At 37.8% G+C, this 15223-nt stretch overlaps 1 protein-coding gene across 1 annotated transcript; it reads left to right on the top strand.

Annotated features, from left to right (window-relative positions):
• The first annotated feature begins 3188 nt into the window (after nt 1-3188).
• Nucleotides 3189-12926, top strand: LOC139116380 (sodium-dependent phosphate transport protein 2B-like). The gene is made up of 7 exons (XM_070679017.1): nt 3189-3272; nt 5654-5896; nt 6746-7165; nt 7491-7766; nt 8328-8629; nt 9177-9354; nt 10094-12926. The coding sequence occupies exons 2-7, from the start codon at nt 5761-5763 to the stop codon at nt 11389-11391; spliced, it is 2610 nt and encodes an 869-aa protein (XP_070535118.1). The 5' UTR covers nt 3189-3272; nt 5654-5760; the 3' UTR covers nt 11392-12926.
• Nucleotides 12927-15223: the final 2297 nt, after the last annotated feature.

The following is a 15223-nucleotide window of genomic DNA, read 5'->3' on the forward strand; positions in this document are numbered from 1 at the left end:
TCACTGAGTAGAATTGTAGTATATGGTGGACGTTAGACTTTGTTTACAACCATTCATTAAAGAATAGTGCCTTGAACTATGTGGTCTTGTAAACTGACTATCAGTCTTCACATGACTTCTTATGAACCAGTGGAAGAAAAATAACTTTCGAATAATTACATCACAAAAAGGCGTTTTATTTTTCCTTTCACCTCAACGTCTTTGCCATTGATTTCAGTGATATTCACTCAATTGATTACTTATGGCAAATCATCCTGAATTTTGTTCATTCTAACCTAACAGGAGTTTCAGATACGTATCCTATGAGTATCTGTTCACCCTTGGGTCTCCCTAATCCATATTAAATTAATACATTATACGATAAAATATATGTAAGACATTCACCGAGTTATATCTAAACCTCGACGGTTGTTACATTACGGGTTTTTTTATTCCTGATACCTAAAAAAGAAATCTGCACACGAGTCCTGGCGGGTTACGCACACTATTTGAATGAACGATTCCGCATTAATATAGTGTAATATAGTGCCTCTTAATCTTTACCACCGTTATCAGTATATATGCTTGACGTTGTTATGTTTAGTCATCGATATGGTACGGATCTTTATATCAGATATGTAAGGCCGCACTTTAACATTATAAAAAATGAAACATTTCTTTAAAATACGCAAGTTTCGATAATATATCACTCCCTTTGCTATTATCGACGACAGAACAGCGCACGGTGTTAGGGGCACGGTGACCTAACATGACCCGACGATCACCCCGTTGTCATATGGGACGCTGCCTTCCAGTGATACAGTTTGCGAACTCGAAGATTTGATTCAATTGCATTGACTTGTAAGTATTCATTTTCTCACTGACAAGTTAAACAAAGTCGCATTTGGAAAGAATAGGCACAATGTCTTCCTTCAGATGTCCAGATCATGTCCTGAACAAAAACGTCATGTACCGGTAAGGGCACGAGCAATGGGTACAACCGGTCAAACTTATTTAAAGTGTATCAGAGAAAAACTTGATTCGTGCGCTTCGCCACTGTGCTGAAATTAATTCTACGGCAAAAGACAACGTTTGTAAAACAGCAGACTGTGAAAAAAACGACATTTTTACATTACAAAGACCATTCGTCAATCATGCCACCAGGATAATATACATCATTATCATGGGTACCGTGCTTGTTGGTAATCTTGGTTAAAGATTATCCACCTATTTTCATACTGAGCACTGTTTGCTGTACGCACTTAAAATGTCTTCTAACTCAACACAAATATGAAAACTGTACTATTTTAACGTCTAATTCGGATTCAAAGCTGACGATTTCTGCAATATCTTGAAATGACGATTTAGTATGACACATGTGAGTGAGAAAAATAACCAAAACTTCTTGCGCTACTGAGTACAGCAAGCTTTTATCAGTGTGCCAGGGTTATTATCGCATTTGTGAACGGCCGTCGCGTCTAAAGTCATGACACTGTAGACTGTCCACATGCAAATGCTACATACAATTAAACTTTGGCGATCTGATATTGTCAGCGTTTAGTTTATTCTGAGAATTTTAAATTACTTTTTCCTTTGGGGACATTGACTTTGAGGGTCTCAAATTGGTTTAAATTGACTATTTGTCTCTCTGCATTTCTCACTTCATTCCAATTTCGGCTTTCCTGACTTCTTATATGCTGGATCAATTTATTATATTTTTGCCCAAAACTACTACCATGCAGTCTTCTAACAGATAGTCTTTGTTAACATTATTTAATGGAGCCAATTCGGGGCACGCCTGAGCGATACAACTTTATCACAGGTCACATGATGACGTAAGTTCACGAATCTCATTATCAAATGAAATAGATGACTCATTTTGGGGTTAGCAAATTACAGTTTACGTGCAGCCTCTACTTTGTGGCTGTAAAATTGCTTGTCGGTAACTTCTTGAGACAAGGTAGGGTTCGAATGCAATTTTTAAGAGGGAGGAAAGTATCTACAAAAAATTAAATACAGAGCAAAAAACTGGCATATTTGGACTGCCTATCCAGACACGATTTTTGATGCTTTTTTCTTCCTGAAACCAGCTTAGATATTCTTCTAACGTTTTGAAATTTTATGTGGTTGACATAAGAGTTTCAGTTGTTACTCAACTGACAGGTTGTCCCTGTATGTTGAACTTCTTGCCTGAAGCTGCATAATTGATAAAAGTAAATGGTTAAGGATGTCACTCTATCACCTTATTGAAGCCAGTCTGGGGAAAATGACTTATTCTCGGAATTGCTTCTGGTTTAATACAAAATACCTTACCCAGAAATTTCACATCGTTTATGTTTGTTAATTTTTCGTAAATCAAAATTCAGACATTATGTAGCCAATCTTTCATCAAAATTACAGTAATTTTGTATGACTTCCATCGGATGAACACATGCCAAATTCAAGTGTCACCGAGAGTCGCATCTTAATTCTTCTGACAGAAACTTCACATTAACCTTGGGAACTCTGCTGCAGAGCAACAGTGGTATTGGGTTAGAATGAAACCGAATGAAACTCCCTGTCATTACCCTAAGTCTAACATGATGGGTAAGAGAATAAACCAAAATAAAAGATAGTACCTCTCGACCGACACCATGATATGTGAAACTCACAATTTCATTATTTGAATCTCAAATCAAATAAGGGGCCATATGAACAGCATGATACAGAAACTTGAATTAATCACTGATTAAAGCAACTGTTTTGATGTAAGCTTTAGGAGTGTCACAGGGATTGACGTCATTACAACCAGCGGGGGCGCATTTAGTAGTGTCATCGTACTTCCAACAATGACCGGATACTCCCCTTTTAGCACGCATCTACGTCACACCCGGCTGGCCGTATGACCTTTTTGTTGATATTTCTCTGGACATCGACTCAATGAATGCGGTTAAGTCCATTTTATAGACAGAAAACCTAATCTCGCAGAGAGATGGTGGATAAACTTCAAGATACTTTTCTCAAAGTATACGACACTGCCCTTTCAGAACAATAGTACACTCATCTTTCTCATCCATTACTGATTTCAACATTACTGATTTCAAACCGGATCTCCCCGCAAAGTTCTAAAGTTTAGGGTTTTCCTATTAGGGTGACACCTTGTAAATAATTGATTGATTTGACTGAATATATATATATCGAGAAGCCCTTGGCGCGAACGCACGCTGCCTGCAATAACGAATTATTGGCTAAAATTACCACATCAGTCACTGAACCCTGCTTTACCGTTCTAGTGAGAACATTTTGATATTAAGGTAAGATACTTACGTAACATCAATGTAGTATTATGTTAAATCACCACTGAAACTTTGGGTACCGATTAGTAATTACTGCAGTAAACAATTACTTTCATCAATTCAATCTTGCGATGGATAACGATAGTCACATATATTGACAAGGTGCCATAAATGATAGTGTTTCTAATATAGGTTTAAACAAGGAACACATTAGCATTAATTCACAATCCGATACAAAATAGGTTTAAGGTATCTACTGTAATAATAACAATAATGCCATGTTCCTCTTTTGTAAACACAGATATTGAATACACAGCATTTGCCTCGATTATAGTTCCACGTTTGAAGTAGAAGACGCCGCGGGTACAAAAATTCGGGCTCTAAAATATTATTAATTTTCTTTTTATCTACCACTTGAAGGGTTCATTTTTAAACAGCTCTTGGCCAAAGAAAAGTTTTCACCGTCTTACTTTTTCGAAAATCGAAAATTTAATTTTCCTCATAGAGTTAACACGGGGATAGCTGCTATTTCAAACATCAGGAAATCTCAGGTAATCTGTCTCTCTAGAACGAAATTTTACATAAAGGCAAAAGAACGTCAAATCAAGCAAATTACGATATAGCTAATCCTTTTTGACCATGCTTAAACATGGTGTGGATACAAAAAGACACGGAGAAATAAGATACATGTCCAATACAGACGGAAAAAAATCAGTGACAACCATCTCCAAACCAGAAATGATTATTCGAACAAAATTATACTTTTTCTTCATATCTATTGTGCACTTCCGTAAAGTACTTGTGGACCTGAAGTATTGCCTACTTAACCCTTCAATTTCGACGTTTCAAGGGAAAGACTCTGTCATATTTGATCAATTACGTCTTATTTATTCATCGTATTGACACCGTCTGACTTATCAAATATACAGCCCCTGCGGTTTTGATCTTTGTGGTTTTGTTATTATTGAAGTTTGGCGACATTTCCTAGCCATACATACCGTTTCACCTTGGACAAAGTGGTGCAATTTTAATCTCCATCGACAATACTGGTAAATCTTTTGAACGTTCACCGACATAGCCAATTTTCTGATCCTTGAAACGGCTTTGTTCCTTCCTTTTTTCGAATAACTGTAAACTTGTCCCCAAAAAACTGTTTCTTTCTTCTATTTTTTGTTAAATATGTTTATTTACTGTTTAATAAAGTTACAATATCTCGTATACATTCATCAATTGTACAAATACAAACGCCATTCAAAAATTCGCTATAATACAATAATCAGCAAAGCGTATAGGACTAGAGCTAGCAATGCTCCTACTAGTGCAATACTTTTTTCCAAAGTGTATAAAATCTTTTGTATCTGTTACATTTATGAGTTGAATAAATAAACTGTATATATTTATAGAAAATGTCGTATGACAAGACAGATTTCATGCTTCCACTGTTATTTCTAGAATTAGCCCAGGCAGCAAAAATACAATATTTTGCAATTGTAATTATAAGATTGACAAATCTGACTAGGGAGGATTCCTGAAGAGGTTTATACCCTAATACAATGTTATGGAAATCTACATCTATATGGATGCCAAGTTTACTTAGAAGACCTTTGATATGTTCCAAGAAATTTCCGAGCTTTTTACAATATAAAAACATATGTTCGTAGGAATCAGATACTTTACAAACTGTACAATTATCAATATTTTCAATTCTCCACTTGAGGAGATTGCAACCATTTGGGAGAATATTGTGTAAAATCTTAAAATTGAACTCTGCCAGCTTTCCTCATATGTTAGCCCTATAGTTTGGTGAATCCAAATAGTGCTCCACTCGGAAGGAGAATAAGATTTAATATACTGATTACAAATATGTTCTCTGTAGGACGGTATAAAACGCTTCCGTAAGAAGGCTTGATAGTAATATTTAGTGGTGAGTTTTAGAAGCTTTTGTGAAAACAGGAATTTTCTTCCAGAAACTAGAAGAAAACTAGGGGTACGGTGAAATACATCTATTCGTGTCCCTTGAAGTTTTCTTTTCCAGTTAGAGGCTATAGCTTTTTTTGACAATAGCTAATTCAGAAATCCAATTTCTTTTATCTTTCAATTTACTTAAGACACAATGAGATTCAATAGAACCTGTATTCCAGTCTACAATATCATTTACATATATAATCTCAGAATTAATCAATTTCTCAAAAAACAGGCACTGACCAAAAAATTGTTTCGGTGATAGTCAGACACAACTAAATTTTGAAGCGTGTTTTCATTCTGTGGCTGATGAATAAACCACCAGCGCATTGCCACAGTGATGACCTTTCGATACGCCTGATAATCATCCCCATTCTGAAAAGAACGGCTGGTTTGACTGTCTGACTGTATAATAACTAACATTCTGTTTGTTCCAGACAGGAGAGACTTTACATAATTGCAATCAACTAATATTGGCACGTACTCAAACGTCAGAGGTCTACAGTCATCCACAGGGTCAGACAGGTCACGACAAAACGTTACCATGGACAACGACCATGAGGAGGATACCTGGGAAACATTTACAGGTTCTCCTAATACGGGAGCAGAAGATACCGGTCATCCTTTGCTGGACCCGGGGTCACCCTCAGGTGCATTTTCACCTTCAAGTTCAACTCCTAGTAAGCAAGGTTTCGGTTTTTGTTTCTAAATTGTATATTAGGAGTTCAAGTTTGTGTTCATAAAATGTTACATTATCCATTAACCCCCTTGAATATCATATAAAAACGCTGAGGAATAGCTTTGAAAAGCTAGGGCGACTGGTCAACTGTACCCAAAACGAACAATTTTCTTTCTTCAAAATGTTTAATTATACAAAGCATTTACAGGAAGTGAGTGCCTTCAGAAGTGACAGAGATTTTACTTAAAATCTTATAAGTGAATTTGTAGGTATTAGCTAGGGAGACCTTTGCCTGTCGAAGTGTTTGTCATGCATGCTGCCCACAGTACAGTACCCCAGCCTGATTACAACTATTTTCCTAATCTCAACTTCGAAACTATGAACCGTATAATGCCATCGTAACACGCACAGCATAACGTCCAGAAGCAGAGAATATGAATACAAAATCAGAAGCTTTGCACCAAAAAATGGATCTTAACTTTTGCATTACATTAAAATACCATGTTAATAAATTCACAGGCGGAATAAGTACATGGTTGTGACAACAAGAAAACTTTCTCCTGCGTTGTGAATGGTAATGTTTGCCAAGAAAGTTTAATATGGGTTCGAAGAAACTATCACGATTACAGAACAAAACTGCCTCGATGAATTTTCGCTACACTACCCCTTTGTTTTGGATATTAGTGTGTAACGTTTCTAGTCATAATTCTAGAGTAGCCAAGTAGCAAAAGTAATGGCTTTTTGAAGTCTAAATAAACTACCAAGTCGACAGCAATAGTTTAGGGAACTGCACAGAGAATCTCCTTGATAGCTTTGGATAGTTTCAATTCAACGCAATATTTTATTTCAGAACCAAGAGAACCTGACGAGGAAACGACTTTACTCACAGTTGACGGTGAACCAAGACCAGAGTACCCGGATGAAACCCAGCCAACACAGAGCGAAGCAGCAGATGCAGGGGATAATGAAGTTGACTCCACGCTGCCAGTGTCAGTACCGCCGGTTGAAGAGTCAGAGAGCATGCCTGAAGATCAAACAGCAACAGAACCTGGCAGTGCTCTTAATCATCACGGAAATCAAAATAGGGGAGACGCTGAAGTTATCAGTAACATATCTGGCGGAAGTGGAAGAGATCATGATGATGAAGATACTGAAGTTAACGAAGATGGGGAGAGGCAAGAAGAAGAAGCCCAAGAAGGAGAGGAGGAACAACCTGACCCGTGGAGTTTGGCACCAGACTTCACAGGCGATGATAAACCGAAGTGGTCGGGTAAGGACATATATCCCGTTTTTGTTACGTAAACATGCAACCTCTCTTAAACTTATTGATTTGAATCGCAGGTTGCTCGTTAAAGTACACGAGTTGGAAGGTTTCTAATTCAAATGTATACGGAAGGACATATTGTCTGCTGAGTCTAATGAATAGCCAGTGACAAATCAATTCCAATGAGATTGCAAAAACAGTGTTTCTTTAGAATTTCGTTGATGGTTGATGGCAAGTTGAAAAAGATGAAAAGAATTCTACAGATGATGCCTTGTAAAATTTTCCCTCTGTAGTATGATGAAATGTTACCAGGAGCCGTCCTTGTTTACAGAATTAAGTACTCGCGGCAAAGTACGGCGAGTTTGTATCGAGTGGATTGGTAAAGCTTTAGGTATATGCGCTTGCATATACTTCTTCATCGTCGCCCTGTCATTGATGGGAGATGCCTTCACTCTGATTGGTGGATCTGCTGCTGGTGCTGCCCTATCAGACAGTTCGCTGCTAAAGATTCCAATCGCAGGCTTGATGATTGGTATGCTGGTCACTGTACTGTTGCAGAGCTCTAGCGCCACCACATCCATCATCGTTTCAATGGTAGCATCTGATAGTAAGTGTGATTTTCAATCAGTCTACAGATCATCTTCTGTCATTCATTGTGTAAGACGGAATATATTATGGTTCTCTTGCAATTCAAATCATTGTAATAATTTGCACGGATTTCACCCTCATAATTGCTGATTTTGCTGCATATTAAGTGACAGATATTCTGACTCTCAAACTTTTACAATTCTTTTCCGATAAACCACTTGTGGGGTTCATTTTAAAGCTCTTTGTGTAGAAAAGCTTTTTACCGGCCTTACTTTTTCGAAATTCGAAAATTTTATTGTTCCCCGTAGAGTTAACACAGGGATGGCGGCCATTTTGAATTTTAAATATCGGTAAATCTTGGGTTGTTTCTGTGGTAGCAAAATTTGCACCGTGCCCCCGATATTTATTCTTGATTTTGAAAGCGAATGGTTGAAAGATTCCTTAGGGAAATTTTGAGCAAAAGTCTTTCACTCTCGAGGCGCATACTACCTTAATAATACGCCTTGCAGCTCCTACGTGAAACTTAAATGCAAAACCCAGAAAACGATCGCACATTAATGCGTGTTTTATTTTCTTCTAGTCATAAACGTGCCTGAGGCAATACCAATGGTGATGGGTGCTAACTTGGGTACATCGGTGACCAATACGATCGTTGCTGGTGGACAGGCAGGCGACAGGGAGACGTTCCGCCGTTCCTTTGCTGGCGCTACCGTACATGACTGTTTCAACTGGCTGGCGGTGTTAGTGTTACTACCAATTGAATCTATCTCCGGATATCTGTACCACTTAACAACAGCCATCGTAAAGGGATCAAACTTACAGCAAATTGGAGGAGCAGATCGAGTAAAGATATCGGATCCAATAACAAAGCTAATCATTCAAGTAAGTAAGTATAGGTATAAGAACTGAAACTGGAAGTCGTATTCTGTAACTGTCATTTTATGTTGTTTTTTTATTTTGATTTTTCAATCAAATTGAACCCAAAGTAATTCAGACAATTGTAAAAATTACAACAAGTGGAAATTGCAATAATAATGAAATATATCAGATATCAGGAACGACTGTGAAAATATCCTCTGTGAGAGATCTTGGAGTAATAAACATTTCCTATTAGCTCAAATACAAACATGCCGACAAATGTTATTGTTTCAAATACGCATATATTTGAAGGCAGATACTTAAGAATAACATTAACAGATTATCAAGCAAGAAATAAACACGTTGAAGGAGGAAAGGTTGACAACCTATTTTGTGGGTGAACTAATTTGTGGTTTTCTGGCAACCACATGACATGTCTTGCATACTCTGAATGCAAGTAAAAGATATATAAACCAAGTGACGAATGACTTTGTAGAGTGTTATTTCTGTGGTGAAATCTCCACTCTGCTGATGAGTTACTATAACGTGCATGATTTCTTTCTCCCTGAAGCTAGACCTACAAGCACTCGAAAAGATTGCATTAGGCGAGGAGCTAACAGGCGATGAATCTTTTGTGAAGAGATGGTGCGTCACTGAAGAATACTACTATAATGAGACAGTTTATGACGCTAACGGGACGCTGTACAACTACACCACGGTCCACAGTTACACTAAGTATATCGAGAGGTGTAAGTAATATCATGTCACTCACCTGTGAGCCACATACATTCCAATGAACAATTATGCATTTCAATTAAAGTATTTGCTAGTTGCAGCGAGAAATTTCCTTGCCGTAATAAGCTTATGGGTCCCTTCATATAAGTATAGCTTGCAAGTATTTGCCTAATGTAAAACAAAGACATAAATCCAAAGCGAAATTTAGGAAAAGTATACTGAGTGTAGGTTTACACCTGATTTGTACAAAGTAATAAGCTGATCGTTCGCAAAGTATATGCACAAAACATTCATAATCTGTTTTCTCTTTCGTTTGATCTAAATATACCAATTTTGATTCTGTTTGTTGAACCACACTAGATCCAGGAAAGTCCAGTCAGTCTACGGGATGTTTGCATCCAATCCACCACAAATTGCAGCAGAATATTTTTCTGCAAAATGCATTTGTTGTTCTGGGTACCTCAGACTCCAAAATGCATTCTGAACAAAACAAATCTGTTGCAATTTACGGTGGGTCTACCCCCATTTTGACTGGACTAGTATACAATCTATAGACACTGACTTCATAGTTTGTCTGATACATTTCTCAGTTGTCACCCTTTCTTCTATGAAACAGAAACAAGTGATATATAAAGTGTCATTGACATTTCTGTCGCCACAATTTGCCTGCCTCAAAATATCAAAGTGTGTTTAAGACAATGTTCCAAGACTTACTGTACCATCACTAATAAAAACACACTAAATTCTCCGCAGGTAAATTCCTCTTTGCATACAGTGACCTAGCTGATGAAATCATCGGCGTGATCCTGCTGATAGTGTCTTTACTCCTCTTGATGGGCTGCCTGATGGGAATCGTTAAGCTGCTGTCATCGGTACTAAAGAGCAGCGCCGCCAACAGTACCAAGAAGTTTCTAAATGCAAGTTTCCCTGGATACCTGTCGTGGCTTACAGGATACGTAGCTATGCTGATTGGCGTCCTGTTTACCATGCTACTGCAAAGTAGTTCCGTGTTCACGTCCTTATTAACACCTCTGGTCGGAGTGGGCATTATTACAGTTGAAAGAATGTATCCACTCACACTAGGGTCTAATATAGGGACAACTTTCACAAGTTTGATTGCGGCATTTGCGAGCTCAGATTCTATAGACTTCGTGGAAGGGGTTCAAATATCTCTATGTCATTTATTCTTTAATTTGAGCGGCATTATTTTGTTTTACCCGATACCAATAACAAGGAAACCACCGATCAATGGGGCGAAATTTTTAGGGAGTACAACCGCTAAATATCGTTGGTTTTCTCTCGCATATGTTTTGACCGTGTTCTTCATCTTGCCATTAATTGTGTTGTTGCTCGCTATCGCTGGGTGGCAGTATCTCGCAGTATTTATGATCATCGTAGGTGTCATTCTTATCTTTATAATAACACTCAAAATACTTCAGAAAAAATGCCCGAATTGCCTTCCTGTGAAATTGCGCAATTGGAAATTTTTACCGGAGTTTATGCGTTCTTTGAAGCCGTACGATCGTTTGATTTCACGGTGTTTGCTGTCGTGTGGCAAATGTCGGGCGTCTTGTAAAAGAAAATGCAAATGTTGTAAATGTTGTCGAGAAAGTCCACAAAAGGACAAAGAGACGATTAGTGACGGGCAGCCGAGTACAGTTATAGAAATGCAGGTCGTGGACGAGGTTGAGGATGATGTATCAAGCACTGGTCGGGCTTCGTCCCATCATGGAGACATCGGCTCTGATCAACCTCAAGCTGACAGACTTGAGTCTACAGACGATGTGGAGCGAAGATCTGTACACAGCTCTGGAAGAGCTAGTGGTACCAGTCATCCACTCGCCACTGTTACTTCGGATGGTGGTGAGCAGCCTCTTCAAATAAGGGACAATGCGAGTGACCAAAGTGGGAGAACTTCTACAGCAAGTGATGCCATAGCACCTACTGATGTACACCCGTTTATCAATGCATCACCTGACGAATCTGAACAATCGCTCCGACAGACCATTTCTGGAGAAAATATTGTTGCTCCGACTGAGTCGAACGCCTAACCCCTTACGCAACTGAAACCTTATGGAGACTTTTGGCGTTTTCTTTTATAGGAGAATGATATTTTTGAGTTTGTTTGACATTTCAAGACAAGTGATGCAGTGACAATTTGTGCCTTATTTTTCATTACTAGCCAATTTACCAGGTATTTCGTAGTTTTACTGGGCAGTCTTTTCACACTCCAAGCCACGATTGCCAAATGCCTGACAGTACGAAAAGGAAGATTTTATTATATTTTACAGACTTTTTAAAGATTTTGACTCTGTTCAGCATGATTTATTGTGCGATAAACTAATTAGATGTGGCATTCATGGTAATTTTATCAGTGTTCTTACATCAATGGCTAGAGATTTATAATCTTTCCTAATCACTTCTGCTGTTACTACCGATTAATTGAATGCACTTTTGGAACCAAAAAGCCCTGTTTCGTTAATGAACGTGTTTCTTACACTAATAAGGTAGGTTGCGAAGGTGTTTACGTTAATTAGGAAGCCAAAACAATGATCTGGCCGATTGATCAGATATGCTAATCCACACTCACGGACAAATCAATCAGTCACAGATATTTTGTTTTCATTGAGGCTCAACTTGGATAAGGCTAAATTGATTGTGTTCCGTAGAGAATGTCCGATAAAAATTAAGCCAAACGGTTCTCAAATAAAAGGAAAATCCAGGTTGTTCAACAATCCACATATTTAGCTTTGATTTTCTCGATTAAGTTAGAGCTCAATCAACAAAAAAACAAGAAGCGAAAGCCAGGGAAAAAAGGCGATGTTTCGACAGAAAACTGTATTGATAAAGCTGAGTGGAATGTTAATGTTTAATGTTAATGTTATACTATTTAACACCTATGTCACCTCAATTCTATTGTACGATAGTGAAACCTTGGCTATGGTCACGTGTAATCTATCGATAAAACATTTTCTGGATGAATTCTGGTAGATTTTCTGAGAAGTGTTGCCTCATATTGAAAAGATTAGTGGGAGAACGTAGGTTAAAATCATTGAACTGGGCTTTAACATCAAACCCTACCTTTCTGTTTGGGATTCTGCCATGCATGGGTAAATCATGATGGTGTACATGTAGGTTCAACCACACACCTTGTCTGTGGTTCAACTAGCAGCTTGAAAGATTGCGCTCAGCAGAGCTAGCATTATTACGCAGAATCATCTCCCAGGTTACGTTAATATTGTACCTTCAATTCAATGCTTGATATAGAGAAATATTTGAGGAGTGTACATATTTTTAAATTAAGCATTGCTTTTTCGCAATTTCGATGTTCTTCACATGCTTAAACATGAGAATGGACGACACGAAAATATTCCAGTTTGTCGAAAACTTTGTAAATTCCGTATGAAGAAAAATGACATTATTATAGTTCTTAGGACGAGTTTTGTTTTTTTATCTACCTGTGCTTCTAAGACACCTTCCAAATTGATGAAGTGTTACGGAATCGGTTTTGTATCGTATCTGTCATATAGGTTTATGTTATTATTGAGTACAAGATTGTAACTTGATTAAAACTTAGCTGCATTTATTTACTACGTAATGAAAAAAATTGAATTCTGTTAAGATTTCTTTAATACTTTTTCTCTATGGGCCTGTGGCCTATAGTTATTTTGTTTCTAATCGCCTACATATACATAACAACCATGCTGTTTCTTGTCGAAAGCTATTGTTGTTGTTGAAACATTGAGCAGCTGTACATTCTGTTAATGCAGCCCTCAATGTGACGTTACTTTGATACTGAAGGACTAATTTGCATTGGTGATTGATAAGCCGAAACTCATTGTTCATTATTTCAAAACCAGCCAATCAGGTAGAGGAGAGCCCTAGCTACATCAGATTCCATATTACAATAACAAGCTGTAAATAATAACATTTGATCTTCCGAGCCGCTGCATATTGCCAGAGATTTTACACAGATATTGATTCAAAATATTTGCGTTAACGGGAAATCTGTATCGTCAAAACATAGTCGTCGCCGTCGGCAAAATCCCATGAGTTTGAGTTTAGAGGTGATTTTGACTTGGGGATATCGCACAGGACTTAAAACTTGCAGAAATCTGAAATTAGAATTAATTTACTTTGTATATATTTTTTTATAATTTAACTTCAAGAGTAAGTCGTTCTAGTATTATTCACATCTTTCAAGTTCTGATCTCTGGTTAATTAATTCAATATAATTAAGAGTGTCTATGTTCAGTATTCTATAGTCTTAATTCATAACAGCTGCACTATTGTATCAACGCCTCTTCTTCCTTTAGATTTTTGTACACGTCTGTATTTTGAATATCGAATAATCATTATTTTGCTTTTTTTGTGAAGAGGGAAATATTTTGACCTGCTTTATGCTGCATTATACGTTGTTTCTATACGTGCGGTCAAACAGATCACATGCCGTGAACTTACAAAAACTTGTGAAACACTGACAGAAACTTACTAAATACGGGATATCTTAGCCGACTTTGCTTTCCTTTAAGGGGCTGGTAAATGTATAAAAATTACAAATGACTTTAACCTTGTCCGATAATCTTCATCAATTCTGAAGAAACGGAAGCAACAACGGCCACTTACTCACTTGACTCCGTATATTCAACAGCCGACATGGAGAACCAAGTTTAATTGTTGTTCACAAGAAACGAACATTATTGACCAGCCATGTCACCAAAGAGTCAAGACTGACTGATGATGTGTCAATGGTCGCCAAGTTTTCTTTTTAAAGTTTACAACAAGTGTTAAACGCATGAAATGTGATAGTCCATTTGGCAAATATTGCTTCGATCATATGCAGAAATCAAACTGAATACCTCTACCTTTTGGGGGACAATGGCTCTGAACATACATCTGTTCTATTTTTGTAAAACACAGGATCCAAGATCAAACACAATCTATGTGTAGCAGTTTAATGCTTGCACTTTCCACATCCGAAGGTAGATAGAAATTGATTTTCAATCATTCTGAGCTGGACTCTATGATTCAGGAGAATAGAAAGTGGTAATAGCGGCCATTAAGTCTGAAAATGGCACAGTCACCTGTGATCTATACGGCTCTGGGCTTATGCGCCCCATAGACGTGCATACATATGTCTTCTTCTCAGGCATATGTACACAAGTCTATGGGGGCATAGGCTCAGAGCGGAATAGATCACAGGTGACTGTGGAAAATAACAGTCTCTTTCCATTTTCTTCGAAACATGAAACCTTGTATTCAACTCTTTTGAAGCCACTCCTTCGGTCAAGTAATAAACATTGCATTCTCAAGCGTTTTCGCATTACTAAGAGGAAACGACAGACTTTAAAACGGTAGCAGTACTTAACAGGCCTAACCAGTTGCGCGAGAAAAAAGTGACATGTGAATATATTTTGCTTGACATCATCAGTGCATGTCCTGACCATGTGCCCAACATTATCGAGCTCTTTTGGCAGATTGTCTAAAGAGACAAATTAATTTGAACCATGACGTACATGTAGCTCATATCAGTGTACGTGATGTACTTTAAAAGTTCGCATCGCCTGACATACAAAGAAAGACTGAGCGCCGTGCGCAATGTGACGGTGGTGTACGATATTGGCTTTGAAGAGCACAAGGAAAATCCTGATTTAAAAACATCTCTTTACTTCGATATCCGTCAATAAAAATTTGTTGTTGAAGTGCGTTAACTTGTTCGCAAGTTGTCACCAGTAGGTCAAATACACGTCAAAGAAGAAGCAATAGACATGGAGAAAAATAACATGTAATATCTCAGTCCACTTTAACATTTCCTGTAAAGACGAAGCGATAGTGAGGGTCTGTAAAATGTACAAGAGTTTCGACGTATTTAGAGAGGAGTCT

Source organism: Ptychodera flava, chromosome 17, assembly GCF_041260155.1.
Source record: "Ptychodera flava strain L36383 chromosome 17, AS_Pfla_20210202, whole genome shotgun sequence".
NCBI classification, from domain to species: domain Eukaryota; kingdom Metazoa; phylum Hemichordata; class Enteropneusta; family Ptychoderidae; genus Ptychodera; species Ptychodera flava.